The 22,136-nt window shown below is 53.2% G+C and overlaps 2 protein-coding genes and 1 non-coding gene across 8 annotated transcripts; all 3 read left to right on the top strand.

Annotated features, from left to right (window-relative positions):
* Positions 1-1,475: 1,475 nt before the first annotated feature.
* Positions 1,476-12,297, top strand: TMEM107 (transmembrane protein 107). Of its 6 annotated transcripts, none has more exons than XR_007147044.1 (8): positions 1,476-1,722; positions 1,905-1,972; positions 2,075-2,175; positions 3,357-3,453; positions 3,685-3,877; positions 10,473-10,748; positions 11,121-11,250; positions 11,451-12,297. XR_007147044.1 is itself a non-coding variant. In XM_047833883.1 (5 exons), exons 1-5 carry the CDS (start codon positions 1,636-1,638, stop codon positions 3,752-3,754), a joined length of 423 nt encoding a protein of 140 aa, XP_047689839.1. In that variant the 5' UTR covers positions 1,476-1,635; the 3' UTR covers positions 3,755-4,518. The 6 variants fall into 6 exon arrangements, 1 of the variants encoding a protein (XP_047689839.1); XR_007147045.1 differs by having other exon boundaries at positions 11,099-11,250; XR_007147046.1 differs by having other exon boundaries at positions 10,575-10,748; positions 11,451-12,296.
* On the top strand, positions 4,357-4,492 carry LOC125152230 (U8 small nucleolar RNA). Its single transcript, XR_007147088.1, has one exon. It is a non-coding gene; the product is annotated as a U8 small nucleolar RNA (small nucleolar RNA).
* A 4,165-nt stretch (positions 12,298-16,462) lies between the features above and the next one.
* VAMP2 (vesicle associated membrane protein 2) lies at positions 16,463-20,529 on the top strand (the record flags this gene model as incomplete). Its single annotated transcript, XM_047833301.1, has 5 exons — positions 16,463-16,850; positions 17,361-17,481; positions 17,801-18,101; positions 18,201-18,252; positions 18,835-20,529. Coding segments are annotated over 5 exons (879 nt in total), but the record flags the coding sequence as incomplete, so codon positions are not given.
* Positions 20,530-22,136: the final 1,607 nt, after the last annotated feature.

The following is a 22,136-nucleotide window of genomic DNA, read 5'->3' as shown; positions in this document are numbered from 1 at the left end:
AATTGCAGACATAATTCTCCTTTACCACTGAAACTGCATGTATTTGCTAACCAGGGCATTCTCTTCCATAAAGGCAGTAGAATTTATCAAAAACCAGGAAATTAACACCGATAATACTGATATCTAAACTGGAAGCCTTATTCAAATTTGCCAATGGTTCCACTAATGTCCTTCACCATAAAAGAAAATGGTTGTTTTTTGTTTTCCGGTCCAAGATCCATTAGGATCACACATTTTATTTCTCATGTCAAATGTGTCACATCTCTTTAGTCTCCCTAAATCTGGAAGAGCTCTTCAGTCTTTGTCTTTCGTGACTTGGAAGAAACACCTTTTCACCCTCTCTTTGAGTTCTGATTTTACCTATTGGTTTAGAAAAAGGAAATCTATTTATTTTAGTGGGGTCCTCAAATAGATGTGTTTCCTCTCAATTTTGAGCACATTTCCTAAAACAAAGTTTAAGGATAAAGGACTTTTTTTTCAAAGAGTTTTTGCTTGCTCTATTATTCTAGAGTTTCCTTTTTAAAAATGTTATTTACAGTATTGGATTACCGTGGGGGGCTTGTTTGCTGTCCCTCTGGATCTCTCTGATTAGAATAGAAACTCCAGGAAGGTAGAGACTTGGGTCTTGTTTGTCCAGAACAAGAGCCCAGCACATGCTAGCTGGTCAATGAGTATTTGTCGAATGAATGAAGAAAACTGAAATGTCCCTTGGGCTTGGGTGTTTAGCTTAGACCGGCCTAAAAACACTCAGATGGAGAGTAGGGAGAGAGATAATCTGGTCATCGGCCCAGGGGGAGGTCCCGGGGATGCTGTGACCTGAGGGTGAGCAGCGAGCGGGCTAGAACTTTCTGTTCTGCAAGGATCCCAGTTGAGGGCCCAAGGTCAGTGAGGTCGGTGATAGCAAGAGGTAGCTGGGAATGTAGCTGGGCAAAGGCCGGTGCCCATATCTCACAGAGATCAGAAAATCCGCCCGCTCCTCGCTTCCATGCCCTTCCCCAAAAGCGCCCCTCGTCCACGTAAAGAGAACGGGCCACTTTCCGCTCTCTGCGATGCTCTCACTAAACTGGGGCTGGGCGGGGAGGGGAGAAGAGCATCAGGGAAGGTTCCGATCCGGGGTCCTCGAACAACCAGGGGCTCGGCGGCCATCTAATAAGTGACGGCGGGACAACGCGGGGACATCCGCGTCTGCACGTTTCTTTCCCACGTGCCCAAGGCAGCGGGGACTAAAGGGATGCGGAGGAGGGAGAAAGAGACCCTGCCTTAGGCCTGACGGGGACAGCGGGCTGCAGCGAGCACCTAGGTCGGAGGGACCTGCCGGGCTCGCCGCAGAGACCTAGTCGGGGAACTCGGAACCGCACCGCACCCCCGGCGGCAGAGCTCCGCCTCGCGTTTTCTGCGGCGGTGGCTGCCGCTCGAGACTTTACAGCCCTCGCGAGATTTTCCGAGATCCCGCCGCAGCACCGGCTTACGCGGTTGCTAAGGCAACCGGGCGGCGCCGGCGCGAGCGGGAAGGAGGCGCCCGTCGAGTTTTTACGTGCTAGCCTGCGAGACTTGAGGAGACTTCAGGCGTGGTCATTCCTGAGCCCCACAGACCACGGCCTCTGCTCCAGTCGGTACTCCTGCCCCAGGGGGGCCATGGGCCGGATCTCGGGGCTCGTGCCCTCTCGCTTCCTGACGCTCCTGGCGCATCTGGTGGTCGTCATCACCTTGTTCTGGTCGCGGGTAAGACCCACGACCACCCTCCTCCCGTTCCCACCCCGTTCCCACCTTGGGGTGGTCCCAGCCCCACTACGCCCCTTCCCCAGGGCCTTACGCGGGCGTGTCTTCCCATCCCCCCTCGGACCCCAGGGCTGCCCCGCTGCGCTCCCTTCTTTCATTTTCTTCCTCTCCGCCCCGCTCCCCAGGACAGCAACATCCACGCCTGCCTGCCTCTCACGTTCACCCCCGAGGAGTACGAGAAGCAGGACATTCAGTGAGCACTTGGGGCAGGGTGGTCAGAGTTCAGCACTGGTGGGGGTGGAAGGGTCTTTGAAGAAGTCCCCGAGGCCTGAGCCAACCCCCTTCGTGTCTGCAGGCTCGTGGCAGCGCTGTCCGTCACTCTGGGCCTCTTTGCAGTGGAGCTGGCCGGTTTCTTCTCAGGGGTTTCCATGTTCAACAGCACCCAGAGCCTCATCTGTATCCTTTTTGCCTGCGCGCCTTTTCCACACGGCCCATTTCCATCTGGACTCCCTTTCAGCCACCTAACCAGGCCTTTCTGGCACAATAGTGTGTGCTCTAGCGGGCAAACAGCACCTCCGGCTGATAGATCTTCTTAGGCAACGTGGAAAGTTTAAGACGCCCTTCGATCCTCTGTTAAGTTCCCGCTGTGCACCGGGCGCTGGAGATCCCATCTGGGAGTAAAACTCTGTTTTCTAACTTGCGGAAGAGGCAGGTATGCGGACAGGACATCTGTAATTCAGTGTGATAAGCATTGTGCTACAGGAGTGTGTGAAGATATGACGCTCTATGGAAACTCAGAAGAGACGGAGAAATAAGGAAGATGCAGATCAGGGAAGCTTCTTGACCCTTGAATTGTAGACTGAGAGGGCCAGGGCGCCGGACAGTGATTCCAGCAGAGTGAATTAAGTCACTGCGAACATTCTTTTCTTTTCTTTTCTTTTTTTAAAATGTATTTATTTGAGGGGCGCCTGGGTGGCTCAGTCAGTTAAGCATCCGACTTCGGCTCCGGTCATGACCTCGCGGTCCATGGGTTCCAGCCCCATGTCGGGCTCTGTGCTGACAGCTCAGAGCCTGGAGCCTGTTTCAGATTCTGTGTCTCCCTCTCTCTCTGCCCCTCCCCTGTTCGTGCTCTGTCTCAAAAATAAATAAACGTTAAAAAAAAAAATTTTTTTTAATGTATTTATTTGAGAGAGTGCAAGAGAGGGAGAGAGAATCCCAAGCAGGCTCCGCACTGCCAGAGTGGAGCCCGATGCGGGGCTCGATCTCAAGAACAGTGAGATCATGACCTGAGCAGAAATAAAAAAAACTGCAAGTTTAACCTACCGAGCTGCCCAGGCACCTTGACGGTGTGCAATGGGGAACTTGCTTCTACCTGAAGGGGCCAGGCTGGCCCCCTAGATATGGGGTTGGGTAGCCTGGGGTCCCAGCTGTGCAGGCTCAGTTCTGGTCTCGACTCACATGGCTGTCCTAAAATTCAGAAGTCAGGGCTGCCGAAAACGCAGAAGTGTGGCCTTGGGAATGTGGTAAGGGAGCAAGAGGTGAACCTGAGAGCAGATGCCTGCCCCACCAATGGCCTTTTCTGGCGCATCGCTAACTACTGAACCAAAGGCTTTCCTTGACTCTGGTGCATTCCCAAGCCATTGGGGCTCACTGTAGTGCATCTGTGGCCCTGTCCTTTTTCATATTCGAGCGTTGGGAGTGTACCACGTACTGGTACATTTTCGTCTTCTGCAGGTACGGTACCACCAATGTTTGGGAGTAGGGGAGGAAGGTTTACTCAATCTGAAGGTTTCCCCCACTCAGTCCTTTACTTCATGTATGAGATACCAGATCCACTCAACATCCTGTAGTCTTTTGAATTCCCCTTCTCCTACACTTTGGGGGCGGCGTCTCCCAGTTTGGGGATTTGGGGATTTTTATTGGAAGGGGCCTTGAACCACCCACCCACTGCTCTGCTGTCCACAGTGCCCTCCCAGCTGTCACTGAAATGGCATTGTTCATCAGCGTCTTTGGACTGAAAAAGAAACCTTTCTGAGACCTTCGTGACGGGAACACAGGGATGACGGTTCGAGGAACACGGGACCACTCACCATTCCAGGACCGAGGAAGGCAGTCTTCAGCCCTCAAATTGCATTTGATGGAGGATGTCGGTGTTAGGGTAATTATCACTCGAGTCTGGGATTATCAGCGTTTTCTTTAGTGCTTGTAATAAAATATATCTGAGAGTAAGATCAAGACTTACGACAATTCTAGGGGAGAATTGGGGCGGCCAAACTGCTAGAGAAACGGAAGGCTGTTTTCCAGCCTTGCAGACTGTAAGATAATACGTGTCGCTTTTATTTTGGTTATTACGGTAGACGTCTGACGGAAGGGGGCCGGTGGGCGGAGATATGTAAATAAAGTCCCCGCGATTTGGGGGCCAAGCTCGTGAGTGGAGCATTCTGGGAGGAATTAGGTTGTCTCTTTTTGGCAGTCAAATCGGGAAAGAAATATTGTTTAAGTCTGCAAATAAACGAGCAACGGTAACGGAAGACCCTGAATAACATCGGGTTGCTCGGGCTAGCCCGTTAACTACTCACCCTAGCTGGAAGCGGGACCTTTTTCCCTGAGTAAGGAACGCACGTATATTTCCGTTTATCGTCAGGTAGGATAATCCTTACCTGTTCCTCCTTCGGGAGGGCAGATTGGAACATGATGATTGGAGATCGCATGACTCGTGATTAACGTCTCTGCGTAATCAGGACTTGCAACACCCTGATTGCTCCTATCTGATTCTGCCTGACGATCCTCACCTTTGTTTTTGTGGGAAGCGATAGATCTTTTTGTTCCTCGGGTGTGAAGTGGTGCAACCACCAAGGTTGTGCTACGTATTGCGGCTGGGGAGGGACGGTGACTGCTTGAAATGTTCCTGACAGTATCTCGTGTTTTGGGATTTGTATTCTCCTGCTGTGGGTTCCTGGTTTTCCGGAAACTTCCATCATCCGATGACTGATCTTGGCGTGTTTTTGAACGACACAATCTTAGTGGGGCGGCTCCTTAAGGGAGGAGCCGATTAGTGTTCCACGAGGTTAGTTAATTGTTACAAGGGAAGAACTGGTTGGTTTCCAGGTTTCCGTGAAGTCGCTGTTAGTATTTTATCAAACTTGGTGTCGCCAGTGGTTTATTATCAGACCGTCTATCCCACCGAGGCCAGATGGGCCACCTGGGCGTAGCTTCCGCTGTTCCTCAGTGGTCTGATGAGTACCCCCCACCTCTGCCTGCCAGCACATGGCAAGAACACGTCCAAAAGGAGATTATTTGAACACGCTATTAGGCATTGGACAAACACTGCCAGAGTCTGAGGTGCCACCTTGTTTCAGATCAAGGGTCGTGTTTACTAGGGAAGGTTCAGTGTATGTTGGGAAGGTCCTCTGTGCATTTTTTCAGTCCCAAATGGGGGAGCCCTGGCCATTCGAAATAAGCAGACGGCATCCAAGGAGATGCTTTCTGGTGAGGCCCCTCAGGTGATGCCCCCCCCCCCCCCTTTTCCCTTCTGGAGGATCGTCCCTTCTGGCAGCCCTTCATCCCGAGCACTCCTTCAATAAATACTTCTTGAGCATTTCCTATATGCAAAGCTCTGTAGGAAGTACTGACTGAGGGAAGAGTGTGAATATGGTCCGTGCTCAGCCTCACGATGGAGCCATCGTGGCGCATGGAGACCGACCAGAAACAAGTTCCCCTCCTCGCAGAGTACTTGCAGAGCAAATTGTGGTAAGAGCCGCAAAGGAGAATTACAGAGGCTACGGAGCAGGGCTTCATTTGCCCAAGGTGGCAGGAGTATTGCTCCTATAGGAGCAGTTGGAGTTGAGGTCCTGGAGTGTGGCTGGGGAAAGTCACATCCCACTGCGGTCTGTGTGCTTCACCGATTTGTGAAAGCCGACCTTTTGTGTTTCAGAAACATTGTGGGCGAGTTGTGAAACAGCTCTTATCAGAAATGATACAAACAGTTAAATTGTATTTAAAAACAGAGGTCATAAATACTGAAAACTCATTACTTCCTGATTATGTTTTTTCTTCTCTCTCTCTCTCTCTCTCTCTTTTTACGTTGTAGGAGTTTATTTTATTCATTTTTTTCCAGTGTGGTTTACACACAATGTTACACTAGTTTCAGGTTCCTGATTATTTTCTACATGTTACTATTATGTGCTGTTGAGGTTATTTACATTTACTGTATCTGTATCGTGGGAGTGCTATATAATGATGTGCTCCTACTGTGTATCTCTTCCCAGCTCATGTGGAGACATCAAGTTGGTATTTTGAAACTGGCTCTGGCAGGAGTATTTACTCCACAGAGATTGGCAACTGCAGCATATGGGGCTTTGTTGATTACCTAGATTTAAGAAAATGTTGGGGGCGCCTGGGTGGCTCAGTCGGTTAAGCGTGGAACTTCAGCTCAGGTCATGATCTCTCGCTTCGTGGGTTGGAGACCCGCTTTGGGCTCTGTGCTGACAGCTCGGAGCTCGGAGCCTGCTTTGGATTCTGTGTCTCCCCCTCTCTCTACTCCTCCCCCGTTCCTGCTCTGTCTCTCAAAAATAAATAAACGTTAAATTTTTAAAAAATTTTTAAAAAAGATGACGGAGGCAATGTTAATAATGCAGGTTACACATAAAACTGCCATGTCTGTAACTGTTACATTGCAAATAGCACCGAAAATAGAGGAAATATTCTCCCAGAATTTGAAAACTGTTAACAGATTCAGTGAAGAAGTCAGTCCAGTCCCTGAGGAACCAGTGAAAGTACAACATATCTTCACTGCTTCATTTTGTGTCATTCCAAAATGTAAATACAAATATCAACCAACATTCATTTTGGAATTACACTGGTAGGGTATAATTCCACTTAGGAAGTCATGGATACAAGAGTGGAATTTACAGTAAAGAATATTGTATATTTCATTATTATTTGTAAATTCTGTTACACATCCTTTGTGTCAGTAAGATTGATAATAAACTTATGTACGTGTATAAATACGTACTGCTTTTGGAGAGTTGGCTGTTAAATATTTATCAGCGATTCCCGCCCCTCTCATCCCAAGAAACTGCCCATCGCGGATCCTTGTTTCTAAATCCCGAGGGCACTCCTCAGCCTTCGGCCTGGCCTCTTTTCGCCACATAATATGTTGACCACTACTCTTTTGAAAGGTTTTCTTTCTTGGCCTCTGAAAAATAGTTCCCTTGGTTTACCTCCCACTATTCTGGCTGCTTCTTCTCAGGCTCATCTAATTTTTTTTTTTTTTTTTTAATTTACTTTTGAGAGAGAGACAGACAGTGCGAGCAGGGGAGGGGCAGAGAGAGAGGGAGACAGAATCGGAAGCAGGTTCCAGGCTCTGAGATGTCAGCGCAGAGCCCGCCGTGGGGCTCGAACTCACAGACTGTGAGATCGTGACCTGAGCTGAAGTCCGACGCTTAACGGACTGAGCCCCCCCCCCTCCCCCGCCGAGGCGCCCCTCAGGCTCATCTAATATTGATTGTGTGCCTACAACGGGTCAGTCACTGGGGAGATGCCACTGAGTCACTTCCCCCAGTTGCCCTTATGTGTTGCTGATCGTTGCTCCTTGGATACCTGTAGCTGCCTCTTGTCTTCAGACACCATGTAGATGCTGCTGTTTTCCAAGTGTTGGCTCTCTTATGTGAGCCCCAGTCCAGGGCAAAGACTGTGGGAACGAGCTGTGGGGTCAGCCCGGGTTCAAAGTGCACCCGGCCTCCTTCGTGGCTGTGTGATTGGCAACGGGTCACTTAACCTCTCTGTGCCTCAGTTCCTTCACCCACACTCCAGAAACAGGTACTACAAGCACTTTAGCCATCTGTCTCTTAGTCAACACCAGAGGCTTTGCCAATCAGCATCAGCAATAGGTTTTTCATTTTATTGTGTAATCAGTGGCTTGTCAATCAGGATAAGCCAGTCCCACAAGACGAATACTGCTTGATTCTGCTTACACGAGGTACCAAGGGTAGTCAGACACATAGAGACTTAAAGTAGAACGGGGGGTTCCAGGGGCTGAACAAAAGGGGGTGAGCTGTTCGGCGGTAGAGAGTTTGTTTTGCAAGATGAAAAATTGGAGTTCCGGAGATTGGTTGTAGAACAATATAAATGTACTAACACTACTGAATTGTGCACTTTGAAAATGAGCAGAGGCGGAAGGGTGCCTGGGGTGCTCAGTGGGTTACGCCTCCGACTCCTGCTTTCGGCTCCGGTCGTGGTCTCACAGATTGGTTCGTGGGATCGAGCCCTGCATAGGGGTCTGGGCTGACGGTGTGGAGCCTGCTTGGGATTCTCTCCGCTGCTCTCCTGCTCGCTTGCACACACACTGTCTCTCTCTAAATAAGTTAATTAATCAAACCTTCAAAAATGTTTACCAAAACAAAACTTGACATTTTAAACCTTTTTTCTTGACTAATTTTAGACCTACAGAAAAGGTGCAAAATAATACAGATTTCCTGTATGCCCTTCACCCAGGTCCTCCAAATGTTAGCATCTTGCAAAGTCAGGTCACGATCATGGAAGCCAGAAGGTTAGTGCTGATGCCGAACTATTACCTGGCCTACAGATCTTACTTGAATTTTACTAGCTTTCTCCCTAATGCCCTTTTTCCAATTCAGGCTGTAATCCAGGATTTCACATCGCATTTAGTTGTCATTCTCAGGCTTTTCCAACCACTTTTTTTTTTTTCTCCTTCCTTTCACTATTTTGACACATTTGGAAAGTCCTGGTGAGTGGTTGTGTAGAATGTCCCTCCATTTGGATTTGTCTGGTGTTTCTCATAATTAGATGGGGGGTATGCATTGGAGTGAGGGAGAGGCCTGGGTGGCTCAGTCGGCTAAGTGTCTGATTCTTTTTATTTAAAAAAAATTTTTTTTTATATTTATTTTTAAATTTTTTTTAACGTTTATTTATTTTTGAGACAGAGAGAGACAGAGCATGAACGGGGGAGGGTCAGAGAGAGAGGGAGACACAGAATCGGAAACAGGCTCCAGGCTCTGAGCGGTCAGCACAGAGCCTGACACGGGGCTCGAACTCACGGACCGCAGGACCGCAAGATCATGACCTGAGCCGAAGTCAGCCGCTTAACCGACTGAGCCACTCAGGCGCCCCTATATTTATTTATTTTTGAGAGACAAAGTAAGACTGGGGGAGGGGCAGAGAGAGAGGGAGACACAGGATTGGAAACAGGCGCCGGGCTCTGAGCTGTCAGCACAGAGCCCGACGCGGGGCTCAAACCCACAGACTGTGAGATCATGACCTGAGCCGAAGTCGGACGCTCAACCGACTGAGCCACCCAGGCGCCCCTCTTTTTATTTTTGAGAGAGACAGAGAGATAGAGCGTGAGCTGGTTAGGGGCAGAGACAGAGGGAGACACAGAATCTGAGGCAGGCTCCAGGCTCTTGAGCCATCAGCACAGAGCCGCAGTTCGATATGGGCCTCGAACTCACAAAATGTGAGATCGTGACCTGAGCTGAAGTTGGACACTTAACCGACTGAGCCACCCAGGCGCCCCAAGTGTCTGGTTCTTGATTTCGGCTCAGGTCATGATCTTATGGTTCGTGAGATTGCGACCCCCGAGATCTTGGGATTCTCTCTCTCTGCCCCACCTCTGCACCTACTCTCTCTCTCTCAAAAATAAATCAACTTAAAAAAAAATAGTTTGGAGTGAGGAGGACATTTCTGAGTATGAAAACAAAACACAGAAGTCCTAAAAGAAAACCCATAACTAACTAGAATTTAAATAACATTTTGAAAAAAAGGAAAAGAAAAGAAAACCCCGATACATTTTATGTATTAAAAATGTAAAAAGTATGCATGGTAAAAAACCATAAGCAAAAGATAAATGACAATCTAAGGAAAAGTAATTCACATTGCAGAGAAAGGGCTCATTTTGATACATAAAAATCTACAAGTCTATAAGCAATACACCAACAACCCAATAAAAAAAGGCACAGTAAGGGGCACCTGGGTGGCTCAGTTGGTTAAGTGTCCAACTTTGGCCCAGGTCATGATCTCGCCGTTTGTGGGTTCAAGCCCCGTGTCAGGCTCTGTGCTGACAGCTTGCTCAGAGCCTGGAGCCTGCTCCAGATTCTGTCTCCCTTTCTCTCTGGCCCTTCCCTGCTCATACTCTGTCTCTGTCTCTCTCAAAAATAAACATTAAGAGGGGCGCCTGGGTGGCTCAGTCGGTTAAGCGGCCGACTTCAGCTCAGGTCATGATCTCTCGGTCCCTGAGTTCGAGCCCCGCGTCGGGCTCTGTGCTGACAGCTCAGAGCCTGGAGCCTGTTTCAGATTCTGCGTCTCCCTCTCTCTGACCCCCACCCCCCCACCCCGTTCATGCTGTGTCTCTCCCTGTCTCAAAAATAAAACGTTAAAAAAAAATTTAAGAACAAAATTAAAAAAGAAAAAGGCACAGTAAAATTGTATGGACATTTCACAGGAAAGGAAATCTAAAGAACTCTCAAATATATGAAAAGATGCCTAAGCTCATTGACCATAAGAGAAATAAATGCAGATGGTGTTTGACTTGTACTGGTAACACCGGAAAAGTCTCATTGAGAGTTGGAGAGGGTATGGGTGGAAGTAAACAGGCCTCACCTGCTCGTGGGTGGGAGGAACCCACCCACAGAGCGCAATTTGGCAATATCCACGCAATTTGGCAATATCCACGCAATTTGGCAATATCCACGCAAATCAAAAGCAATCAAAACAAATGCTCCTCCTCTCTGACCCAGGATTTTCACTGCTGGGAGGTAGTCCTGCATGTGGGTGAGATGGGAACGTGCCAGTTATCCCTTACGGCTTTGCTGGAGTCGCAAACGTGTGACCGTCAACAGGAGACCGGTCGAGTCGCGTTAACAGCGTAACCCTGGGCAGCCGGGAAAGAAACAATCTCCAAGATTGTGACAAAAGGACTTTGTGGAATGGCTCCTGTCGTTTGCTCCCATTTGTGTAAAAAGTGGGAAAGCACAGACCGGCCCGTGGGAAAACCATCTCTGGAAGGAGCCAAGGTACCTGGGAAGACTGGTGCTGAGGGCAGAAGCCGGGTGCCTGGGGGACTGGGCGGGAGGGGGACTTTCTCCGTGTGCTCTTTTGAACTCTGGGAATTCTGAAGCACGTGCCTTTAAAAAGACAAACCGTGGGGCGCCTGGGTGGCGCAGTCGGTTGAGCGTCCGACTTCAGCCAGGTCACGATCTCGCGGTCCGTGAGTTCGAGCCCCGCGTCGGGCTCTGGGCTGATGGCTCAGAGCCTGGAGCCTGTTTCGGATTCTGTGTCTCCCTCTCTCTCTGCCCCTCCCCCGTTCGTGCTCTGTCTCTCTCTGTCCCAAAAATAAATAAACGTTGAAAAAAAAATTAAAAAGACAAACCCTAACATTCCTGAAGGATGTGAGCCTGCGGTTGCCGGTGCCCCCCATCTGGAAATGAAGCCAAGTCGGAGTCCCGCAAAGCTAGAAACAGAGACAGCAGATTCCCCGATGATGTCACGGGAGTGCCTGGGTCCTGCTATTTCCAGGTGGGTTTCAGTACGTGAGCCCTCAGATTCTCCTTTTTGGTTTAAGTCGGTTTGAGCTGTGTTGGCGTGTGTCTCGATGGTTACGTGCATCAAAGACCGCGATGGGTTTTGGGTTTTGTTTCGTTTCGTTTTCCTGCTTTATTGAGGTATAACCGACAAACACACTGTGTTTTAATGGTCTTTCTTGTGCCTTATCGTAGCTCCTGGTGTCAGCACAGTGCCCGGCATCGGAGAACGAAGGAGCCCTCGTTTCACGGATGAGGAACACGGGGCCCCAGGAGAAAGCCATTTGCCTCACGCAAATATGGAGAGCTGGGGCTAGATAGGTCCCAAGTTTCCTGGCTGTCAGGCCAAATCAGTCGCTCGATTCAACAAGTCTTCATTGAATATCTCCCACCTGCCAGGCTCCGGACATGGCATGTGAGACCGAAGGAAATAAGGATGATGTGGCCCCTTGCCAACCACACATACAGTCGGGACCCCCCTTCCCCCCAACAGAGGAACTTATTAACCCCGGTGAGCCTCTAAGGAATTGAGGGTTGCAGAGTCCGGATGTGCGACCAGGAGGCCTCCCAGGCTCCCAGTCCCAGAAGACTGGGATCTGCCTGTGTCTCGTCTTCCCCACACCAGGCTCTGGCGTATGGCCTCCCCACCACCCAAGCCCACGCTGCTCTGTTTCCCAGAGGCAGGAGGCCCGGGCCTGTCCTGCTGCGGTGACAGGAGCCAGCTCCCTGGCCACACTGGTCACAGATGATCGGAGCTTCATCAGCTCAAACAGGGCTGTCCTCACAGGAACGGTGGGCACACAGGCCCTGCCCGAACCCATTCTTCCCAAACAGGAGCCTGGCGTTCACCATTAGCGGTCCATTTGCCTGCTGTGCTGTTTGTCTTTTAAAACACTCCTCACTGAAACTATAGTTCACCATCATTCATTCATTATTCATTGGCCTGCCTTGTTTCTGGCACTGTGCTTGGGACTCATGCAGGGAGAATAGATTAAAAAGGTACCGCTTTGTGTATATATATTGTTTTATACACACACACAAAAACTTTTTAAAACAGATATCATTCTGTATGTGCGGGGGGGGGGGGAGTTGATTCATTAATTTAAAAAGACTCCATCGAGGCATTTCTCTGAGCCTAGTTTTCCCCTAATGTAAAATCAAGACAATACCAACCTCATAGGGTTGTCGTGAGAGTCAGTTCATCATGACAAGTATATAGAACAGCATTCCTAAGAGCACTGTTATAATAGAAAAAAAAAAGAAAGAAAAGAAAAAAAGAACCTAAAAACCTGGTCCTTGAAGGATTAAAGTGTGGTAAGTTTTCTGGATAATCTGGGAGATTGGCCATGAACATTTGTCTTCCCTCCCTTCCAAATCTGAATTAAGTAACGAGAGAAGTCAAAGGTGGATAAATCTACAAGGACCAAGAGACCCGAGACAGCTGTGGACATGAGGTTTCAACAAGGCGCTCAAGGCTACATAGTGGCTGAAGGGTGATGGCAGACCACGCAAGGACAAGGGCAGAGGGAGTCAGGGCATGGCGTCTGAAGGTCCTGGAGGTCACCAGATCCCCTGGTCAAGGCCTGGCTGAACATGGGGGGGGCGGGGGTGTGTGTGGCCGAGGGCCTGTTTTCAGAATGTTGGGACTCTTGGTGCTCTGTCACCTGTCAGAAGACCCGAGTCGCACACATCACCCCTCCGCATCCTGATTTTCAGGGAGGCTTTGGACGTGGGGACAACAGGTGCAGCAGACAGGAGGCTTGAGACTACAAACAGGAGCCCCCAGCCGTTCCAGATCCTGCTCCCTCCAGACACAGCGAGGGCAGGGATGGAACATCCAGGGTATGCTTCTCCCAAAAAACTGAACAGCCCCAGAGAAATCCTGCCATCTATCAACCCTGGGGAGCCCCTTTGAAAAGTTTTCCACTGTCCTGCAGGAAAGCCAGTGGTCAGCGAATGCCCGCCCTACACACACACACACACACACACACACACACACACACACACACACAGCTTCCAATCAGCTTCTTGGTGCCTCCCTATAAAGGCAGGAACCAGCAGACATTTGAGATAGGCCTGCGAAATGAGAAAGACAATCCTCCCATTTTTTAAAAAAACAAAAGAAACTGGAAGAGACAGATAACAAGGAGGTTGCACAAGAGAAAAAAATAGCCTATAATTAGAAAGCTAAAAAAAAGGAAGGGGCAACTTCATGCATATAGTCTGAGCATTTGTGTTTTTCGAAAGAAAAACGAAGCATCTATGTCTGTGTGTCTGCACCAACCATTCTGGAGGATTTACAAGACTGCACACAGCAGCAGTGTTGCAGAGGGTGGTGGGGGCGGAGCTCAGAGTGAGGGTTTGCTGTGCATTCTTTTGTACTTGTGATTTGTAGGGGCGCCTGGGTGGCCTGGTCCGTTAAGCGTCTGACATCAGCCCGGGTCATGATCTCTCAGTCTGTGGGTTCGAGCCCCGCATCAGGCTCTGTGCTGACAGCCTGCTCAGAGCTTGGAGCCTGCTTCAGATTCTGTGTCTCCCTCTCTCTCTCTGCCCCTCTCCTGCTTGCGCACGTGCGCCCGCACACTCACTCTCTCTCTCTCTCAAAAATAAATATTTAACAACAACAAAAAACAACCATGCCTGTAGCAATCCACCGGAAGCTCCTGGCACAGTGGGCTCCTGGTAGACTCCTGGTGGTTTCCTTTCTCTCCAGGAGCCCAGGGCTTGGCAGGCAGCCCCCGAGGCTTCAGGACTTGAGGGCTCAGCCAGAGGTCACAGCGGTCACAGGTTTTGCCAGCTGATTGTGACAGAGGTGGGGCTGGCCCCTGGGGCTCTACTCCAGGTGGCATTTGCTCCTACTCTTAATTAGAAGGCCTTTTCTTTACTAGCATCGAGGGGCAAGGTTTCTGAAATTAATTACTGTTTGGTCAGGTTTGACTCACGGATGGAACAGTTCATGAGTCGGTGTGGGAATGACCCGGCCCACCCCATTCCATCCCAACTTCTAAATCAGTTGTTGTTAGCAGAGGAAACCGCAATAAAAGAAAGCCTTTATTAAAGTTTTTCTCTGTGCCGCCTTCATCAGAATCACCATAGGTGCTTGTTAGAAATGAACTTGCCCCCCCCCCCCAACCTCTTTTGAATGAGCCTTGGGAGTGGGGCCCAGAGATCTGGCTATCAAACGCAGGTGAATCGAGAAACCTCCATCGTCTCAGTCTGTAAATAGATTATTTTCCTTTAGTTCAACTTCTATTTTGGGTCTCCCTTCTATTGCTCGCAGAAAACATTCCCTTATCCATTTCCGGGTGAACTCAGTTATCCCACGCCACCCCTTCTCCTGCCTCCACCATTGATCTAAATTTGGGTGGGCTGCTCAGTGAGACTCCTCTGAGATGAATCCTCGTAGGTCCCCACCTCCGTGGATCACACGGGCCCTCATTTCCGCTCCTGTGCTCCTGCCCCCAGGACGCAATAGCAATGTGCCAGCTTTCCAAGCCACACTTCACGGCCTTGGCTCCCCGGGTTTATTCTGGGTTCTGTCCCTTCCATGTCCTCTGGATCTGGCCATTGGGGAAAATGAGGACCACTCCTAAAGCAGTGTCTAACATCTGGCCTGGTCCTCCAACAGCTTCTCCCCAGCCGGTGCAGGGGCTCCGGGCCGGTGGGGGAGGGGCCTATTTCCTTCCAACCTTCCCTGTCTTAGACCCGGACACTGCAGCTCTTGAACTTAAAAGGCTGGAATTTGGCATCTTTGTTCTCTGGCTAGAAAATAGAGTAGTCTCGAGGCCAAAAAGCAAAAGCTAGCACCCCACAGTGCCATCTGAGTCTTCAGAGAAGCTGCTCTTTTCTTCCTTTGCGCAGAGGCTGAGCCGCCCAGACGTCCTGGGCGTCCTGTGCCGCTGCGCAAGGGCCAGGCAAGTGGCTGCTCCGGGAAGGGGAAGCAGCCGAGAGGATCTTATCTTAGATCTGCTGAGTCCCCACACCCACCACGAGCTCCCAGTTCACTCACCTTCCCCAGACAGCTGGGAAATGACACCTCTGGTGACACAGCCAGTCCCCAGGCTTCGACTGGCTGGGAGGGGGTGGGGGCGCTGCATTAGGGAGGTTCTCACACCGGGAGGCCAGGGTGGGGGAGGGAAGAAGCTGGCTCCCGTCTGTCTCTGAGACCAAGGCCAGCAGCCTCCCTCTGCTCCCCTTCCAGGGATTCAATGAGCAACCCGCCCCCCCCCCCCCGGGCTATTCCTCCCCTAAGACATATCTTTCTTCACTTTTGGGGCTTGCCTTGACCCACCCCACAAGACGGTTAGCTCATCTGGTCCCATCTTCTCTCCGAAGGGCCAGGCCTGCTGGGGATGAGGGGACTGGGTGCAGCTGCTGTTTAGAGGGACCTAAAGAGACCAGTCAGGGATGGAAGGGGATGTGAATAATCTCTCACCATGTTCCAGATCAAGGCATTTTAACAACTATATGTGTAGTGCCTACAGATGTTATGTATTTGGGGTCTAGGGACAGGACAGGAACTGGCCAAGGTCACACCTATGAGGCTGATCCGCGTGTAAAGTAGTATGTACCTGGGCACTGCAGGGCAGTTCATGCCAACTGTCTTTCCCCCTAAAGAAAAACAAACCAAACAAACAGAAAACCCCCAAAGCCCCCTCCTGTCGCAGCCTGGGACCAGAGGCTGAGTCCTCCTGTCGCCCGGGGAGCTGACCCAACTCTGGGACAGAGCTGGGTTTTGGCCGGTCTGCGGGTCTGTGGCCACCACGTGAAGCAGCCCCGCGGGGAAGCCTCGTGCCCTCTTCCCTGGCCTTAACCTTGGCCTACCTCAGCCGGGCCGGCCTGCCAAGCACCCCTGGTCTGAGCCCCACACCCTGCAGTGACTTGGTGGGGGTGGGGGTGGGGGTGTGGGGGGGGAGAGCCTGCCTCTTCTCCCTTTCTTTACATCCCTTTACTCAGCGGCCAGGGGCTCCAGGCCTCCCCGGAGCCCTCCACCTGCGGGGCGGACCGAGGGGACCAACTCCCTCCGCCCCATCCACCTCCGCGGCGTGGTCTGGCGACCTGCGCTTGCCCCTTCTAACCTCCCACCCCAGCCCCCCTGCGAACGCTGAGGCTGGTCGCTGGCGTCGGGACCCGGGCGCAGGCCGAGGCCTCGCGGGGGAGGGGGCGGTGTGTGTGTGGAGTGCTGACTGGTTTACGGGTTTCGCGGGTGGGGGAGGACGTGGCCCGGGGCTCAGGGGCGCCATCAGCAGCAGAGGGCAGTGGCGAGGGGCGGCCGGGAGGGCTGCGGCGCGACGGGGCGGCCTGGCGGCGGGCGCGGGGAGCCGCAGCACCCGGGTTCGGGGCTCACGGTGCAGCCGCAGGTGCGGGAGCGGCGGTGGAGGGCGGGGGGCTCGCTGCCCCGCCGGCCCCGCCCCCACCGCCCAGGCTCCCGACGCGTCGCCTGCCGGCCCCGCCCCCGCCCGCAGTGCCCGGATGTGGGTGACGTGCGGCCGCCATCTTCCCGTCCCGGGCAGCCAGCGCCAGTCGGAGCCAGCGCGAGCCGCCGCCGCCGCCGCCGCCGCCGCCGCCGAGTCGTCCTCCCGCCGCCCCCGCCATGTGAGTCGGCCGCCCGCGCCCGCACCGGGCCTGTCTGCCTGCGCCGGCCGCCGCCCTTGGGAGCCGGTGCGGGGGTCGCCCGGGGTTCGGCCCGCGCCCCGAGGCTAGGCCGGCGCCCGTGACTGCGCGCGGGTAGCTGGAGAGCGCCGCTCCCGGGCTGGCCGCGCGGGCGATGGCCCCGGGATGGAGCGGCCCCGGCGTCCGCCCGCCCCTGTCATGCTGCCGCCAGTCATTTCGGGGCGATCCCGGACCTTGTCTTTGAGGTCGCCCTTATTTGACAGGCGGGGAAACTGAGGCCCGGAGGCGGGGGGGAGGGGAGGGGGCCCGACTCAAGGTCACGCGGCTTGGCGGCGGCGGCGGGGCCGGACGAAATCCAGGGTTCCCATCGGCGGCCTTCCTCCCGGGAAGGAGAAAGGGAGGGACGGATGGATGGACAGGAGGATGGGCGGAGCCCTGGCCGCGGGGCTTGTGGCTGGAGGCCCTGGGTCGTAATCCGCCCCTGCCCCTCAGGTCGGCTACCGCTGCCACCGCCCCCCCCGCCGCCCCAGCTGGGGAGGGAGGCCCCCCTGCGCCTCCTCCAAACCTCACCAGTAACAGGAGACTGCAGCAGACCCAGGCCCAGGTGGATGAGGTGAGTGCGAGGGGTGTCAACGGCAACGGGAAGGACCCTGAGGGTTGGCATAGCGGTGTGGGGGCCCATCTTGGTTGGAGGTGGTGAGTCTGTGAGTCTGGGGACAAAGACACGCCATGCCCCTTCCCTGTTGAGCATGCACTTGCAACGGCCCTGGGGCGTTAGTCAGCCTTGCTGTCCTGGGGTGTTTCGGCCCCGGCAGGTGTGGCCCGGTGATGGACAGGCTGCTCGAGGCTCAGTGCATAGAGGGTGCTGCTGTGACATCTGAGATGTCTGGCCCTCAGCATGCCCCTGATGTGTGCTCCTTGCATGTCCCCAGGTTGCTAGGCATGTTCTCTGTGTGTCCTTGGCATGTTAGCCTGGCACCATCGGGGTGCATGTTCTCTGTGGGTGCACGGTTGAGGAGTGCCCTCATTGAGGCGGCCTTGGCACACCCCCTGCCTCGCGGGCCCCTCCCCCAGGTGGTGGACATCATGAGGGTGAACGTGGACAAGGTCCTGGAGCGGGACCAGAAGCTGTCAGAGCTGGACGACCGTGCAGATGCCCTCCAGGCAGGGGCCTCCCAGTTTGAAACAAGTGCAGCCAAGCTCAAGCGCAAATACTGGTGGAAAAACCTCAAGGTGAGGCTGGAGGCACGCAGGAGGGGGCTGGTAAGAGAACTGGTGGGTGAATGGGGGTGTCACGGTCTGTGTTGCTGACCCCCCCCCTCTCGCCCCCAGATGATGATCATCTTGGGAGTGATTTGCGCCATCATCCTCATCATCATCATCGGTGAGTAGGGCAGCAGTGGCTAGGGCCCTTTCTCTGGAGAGGTTTCCCCTTCTAGGTTTTGAAGGTCATTAACCTAGATTTTACTATTCAGCAGAAAGCACGTATAGCTGCCAACCGCAGCTCTGATCCACGTAGAGCCCAAAACCTCGATGCTGTTTAGTCTTCACTTTGCCTGGTTCTGGGCAACTTTTGTTAAGATTTTTGGAAACAGGAACGCTGGTGAATCCCCACTGCTTCCTGAGGATAGATTTTGGGCCTAAGAGCCCAGTCTGGGGACCTTGGAATTGGGAAGTGGGAGAGCAGGCAAAGCCCAGGGGCTTGAGACACGGCTAGGAAGCCAGACATCCTACTGTTTGAGTGCTTGTGGGCCCAGAGGCCCAGAGGATTAAGAGCCTGTGGCCCCAGGGCCATACCATGGACTTGAAGAGACCTTGGAACCTACCAGTCCAGCCCCTTGACCCTAAGGCTGAGAGGGCTGGGCCGTGGGGGGCGGGGATGGGAGCAGGGCCAGGCCTGACACACTGCTTTCTCTCTCTTTCTTTCTCCCCTTCTCTCTTCTTCCTTCTCTTTCCTTCTCTACAGTTTACTTCAGCTCTTAAACCCCCGAGGAGCCCGCCCTGCCCAGAGAAGGGCCTCTCCCCCCCCCCCCCCCATCCCCAGCCACTCCTCCACCTCTCAGCCATATCTTCCAGCCCCCCCTCCCCTGGATCCGCGTGTGTGTGTCCCTGTGTGTGTGCCCCCCCTGTAAATAGCCAGCTGTTATTTATACATATATAATATTATATATATTTGGTCTGTTTGTAGTTTTATTACTAGAAGATTTTTCCGGTTGTCCTTAACACCCCTTCCTGAAGTTCCCATCTCTTTTCTCTTTTCCTCCCGCCCCTTCCCTCTCTTCCTGACCAGCCCCTAGTCCTTTCATTTGCATCTGCTATGCAATAGTCCCTCTTCCTCTCCTCTTTCCCTTGGATTTAGCTGATCCTTCCTCCCACCCTGGCCTTCCCTGCACCCCCACCCCCAACAAAAAACAAAAAACAAAAAGCAACTGTCCAGGCCTCCCTAGGTGCATCTTTGCATTGTCGGGAGGCCCTGAGACTGGCCCCACTTGGTCCTAAGAATCCCAAGGTCTTCTGGGAGCTTCCAGCATGTTAATTAGCCTCATTTACATACTGACATCCCTTTTGGTTTCCTTCTCTTTTGTTCCATCATCCTTCGTTCTTTCAACCCGTGTTGCTTTTTTACTGAGGCGCTAGTCCCCATGGTCCTTGTATCACTTTCATTTGCATGACGTTCCTTGCAGGTGGTGGGAGCCTGGGCTTTTGGGGAGCCAGAACCTTCTGGCCCCCAGAATCACCCCTCCTAGCCCCCTCTAGTCCAGTTTGCCTCCCCTACCCCCATTTTCCAAACCTCTTGTCCCCTCCCCTCCCTCCCCCCTCCCCCCCAGCTGGTGTGGAAGTGTCTCGGAGTTCAGTGTGTCATGAAGGACCAATAGTTTTGCCACTTGGAGTCTCTCCCCACATTCGTGCTCCCCAGTTTTCATGTGGGGCACTCAACCGACATTCCCATGGGGTCTCCCTCCCTCCCATCCGCCTGATCTGCCTCCTCCTCCTCCTGCCGGGAGAGTTTGGGGGTTGGCCGCAATCTGACTCTTTTGGGAGAGATGGCTACCAGTGTGTGGGGGGTCATCACTGCCTTGGGGAGGAGTGGGGCAGGGCAGAGAATCCCCCCAATTCCTGCCTGAGCTCTGGCCCCACCCTTGCTGGGGGTTGGACTGAAAACTCCCCTCCCTAATTTGGGGGAGTTGTGGCTCCCATCACTGCCCAGCTCCTCTGACTGCCCCCCTGAAGTCAGGGCGGGGGTACTAGTCACTGCCAATGAGTGTATGGGACTTGCTGGAAGATGGGGATTCTCGCCCCTTTCCAGGGCAGTCGAGCCCAGAGCGTTGTCTCCTCCTTAGGTGAAGTGATAGAGGAAGGGTCTAATGTCTTTTTAAATGGCACAATTTTAGGGGTCTGAGGGTACAGTCCCTTAATCTGCTGGAGGGGACCCCCCCAAACTCTTTCTTCCCCCCACACTCAAGGTTTCTGTGTGGACGGGGGAGCAGGGAGATCTGAGCTGTGGTGTGAAAGGGTAGGGAGAGATGCTGGGGTGGGGGTGTTGTGTTCTAGACCCCCCCATATTATCCCAGTGTCCCCTGCCCCCCTTCCCTCCCCCATGCCCCCAATTCTGTGACGCATCCAGATTGTGAAAATGTACAATAAATGTGTAATGAGTACAGCTGGTGTGTGTTCGAAGACCTTTTCTTAACCAGTGGGGGCGGGGTGGGGTGGGGATTGGATCCGCAGGTTTAACAGGAAAGTTGAGAAGATCCATTTGGAACCGGACTGAGCTTTGCTGGAGGGCCTGACCTTGGGCACAGCAAAGTGTGATTCCCACAGTGGCCACGGGTGGGCACCAGGCGCTGATAAGGGGAAGCCGTCTTGATCCCTGTGTCAGCCTGGTGAACCTGGAGGCTTGGGCTCTTCCCAGCTTGCCCCATTTCTCTTCCCTGGAGGCCTTCTCCTGCTCCTGGACCCCTTTCTACCCCTTGATTTAATTCCCGGATGCTCTGCATTTGCTCCCATGGTCATTTACTCCTAGGCCTGAAGTAGACGGCCGTCTTCTTCGAAACATCCCTTCCCCTTGGTGCCTAGCGCAGTGCCAGCATCCAGAAGGGGTTCATAAACATGGAACAAATTGGCTCAGAGAGACCCAGCGGAGTGTGGTATGGAGCAGGCCACAGACTGGCCTGCCACCCCTGCACCTTGTTGTAGGATTGGTGACTCTAGACCCCACGCTGAGCCCCCGTAGTCTCCAGGTCCTTGACGTCCCTGATGTGACACCCTAGCATCCCCGACCCCAGCTGCTTCAACAGTGAGTGGAGGGTGCCGGACCAGCTCTGGAGGGCCGACTTCTCTGGGATGCAGCGGGAGGATTCAGCAGTACGGGAAATCAAGAGAGTGTTTCCCAAACTTGTCTGCCAAGGACGCTTTTACAAATAGATGTTCTAAGAGGCCCAGGTGATTCTTAGAACTAGGTAGGCAGTCATTATAGTAATGTCCACCATTTATTTCGGGCTTACTATGTTCCATAAGGTGCTCAGGGCGTTTTTCCGTTCATCTACTGAATCCTTTCCAGGTTTAAGGTTCTCATTCGCCCTAGGGACCCACCTTCTTTATAAGTGTCAAGGACCTGGATCTAAATCATGGCCCCGTTATGGGCTGGAGTGTTAATCCAGACGGATTATGTAACCTCCCTGGAGCTCAGTCTCATTTGTAGGGCGGAGTAGTAGTAAGTGAGACGGCCTCCGGATTTGTGAGAAGCGCCTGGCTCGGTCCACAGGAAACCATCGGGAGCCAACCATCATCTTCATCAACACACTGCGACGAGATAGGAAGACCCTTTTAGGCCAGCACCTTCCAGCTTCCCGGGGCCGCAGGGACCCAGGGCCGGAGTCCCAGCGCTGGGGGCGCTCTTGTCACGCCGGGGACAGCTAGCCCGAGTCTTGGCACAAAGCTCCCCCAACCATCGCCACCGCCGCTCACATCTGCGCCTGCGTGCAGGTCACCCTCGCTGCGCCTGCGCAGAGCCGCAGTCTCCGGTACTAGTGTCGTCAAGGAAAATCCCCAGCTTCCAGGTAAACAAGCTGCCGCGTGAGAGCGCCGGCACGTGTCCTCTACAGCTCCGAGACCTCTCAGCCTATGAGGAAGTTCGGAGGGCTGGACTAGCGTTCGCGTTCCCGAACTAGGCGGGTCTGAGGATGGCGGCACAGCCAATACGAACTCGCGAAGTGGATGGGGGCGTGACTTCCCGGCGGACTCCCAATCAGCGCGCCGGGGCGGCCC

Source organism: Prionailurus viverrinus, chromosome E1 (genome assembly GCF_022837055.1).
Source record: "Prionailurus viverrinus isolate Anna chromosome E1, UM_Priviv_1.0, whole genome shotgun sequence".
Taxonomy (NCBI): Eukaryota; Metazoa; Chordata; class Mammalia; order Carnivora; family Felidae; genus Prionailurus; species Prionailurus viverrinus.
This window is presented reverse-complemented; position numbering and strand designations above follow the sequence as displayed.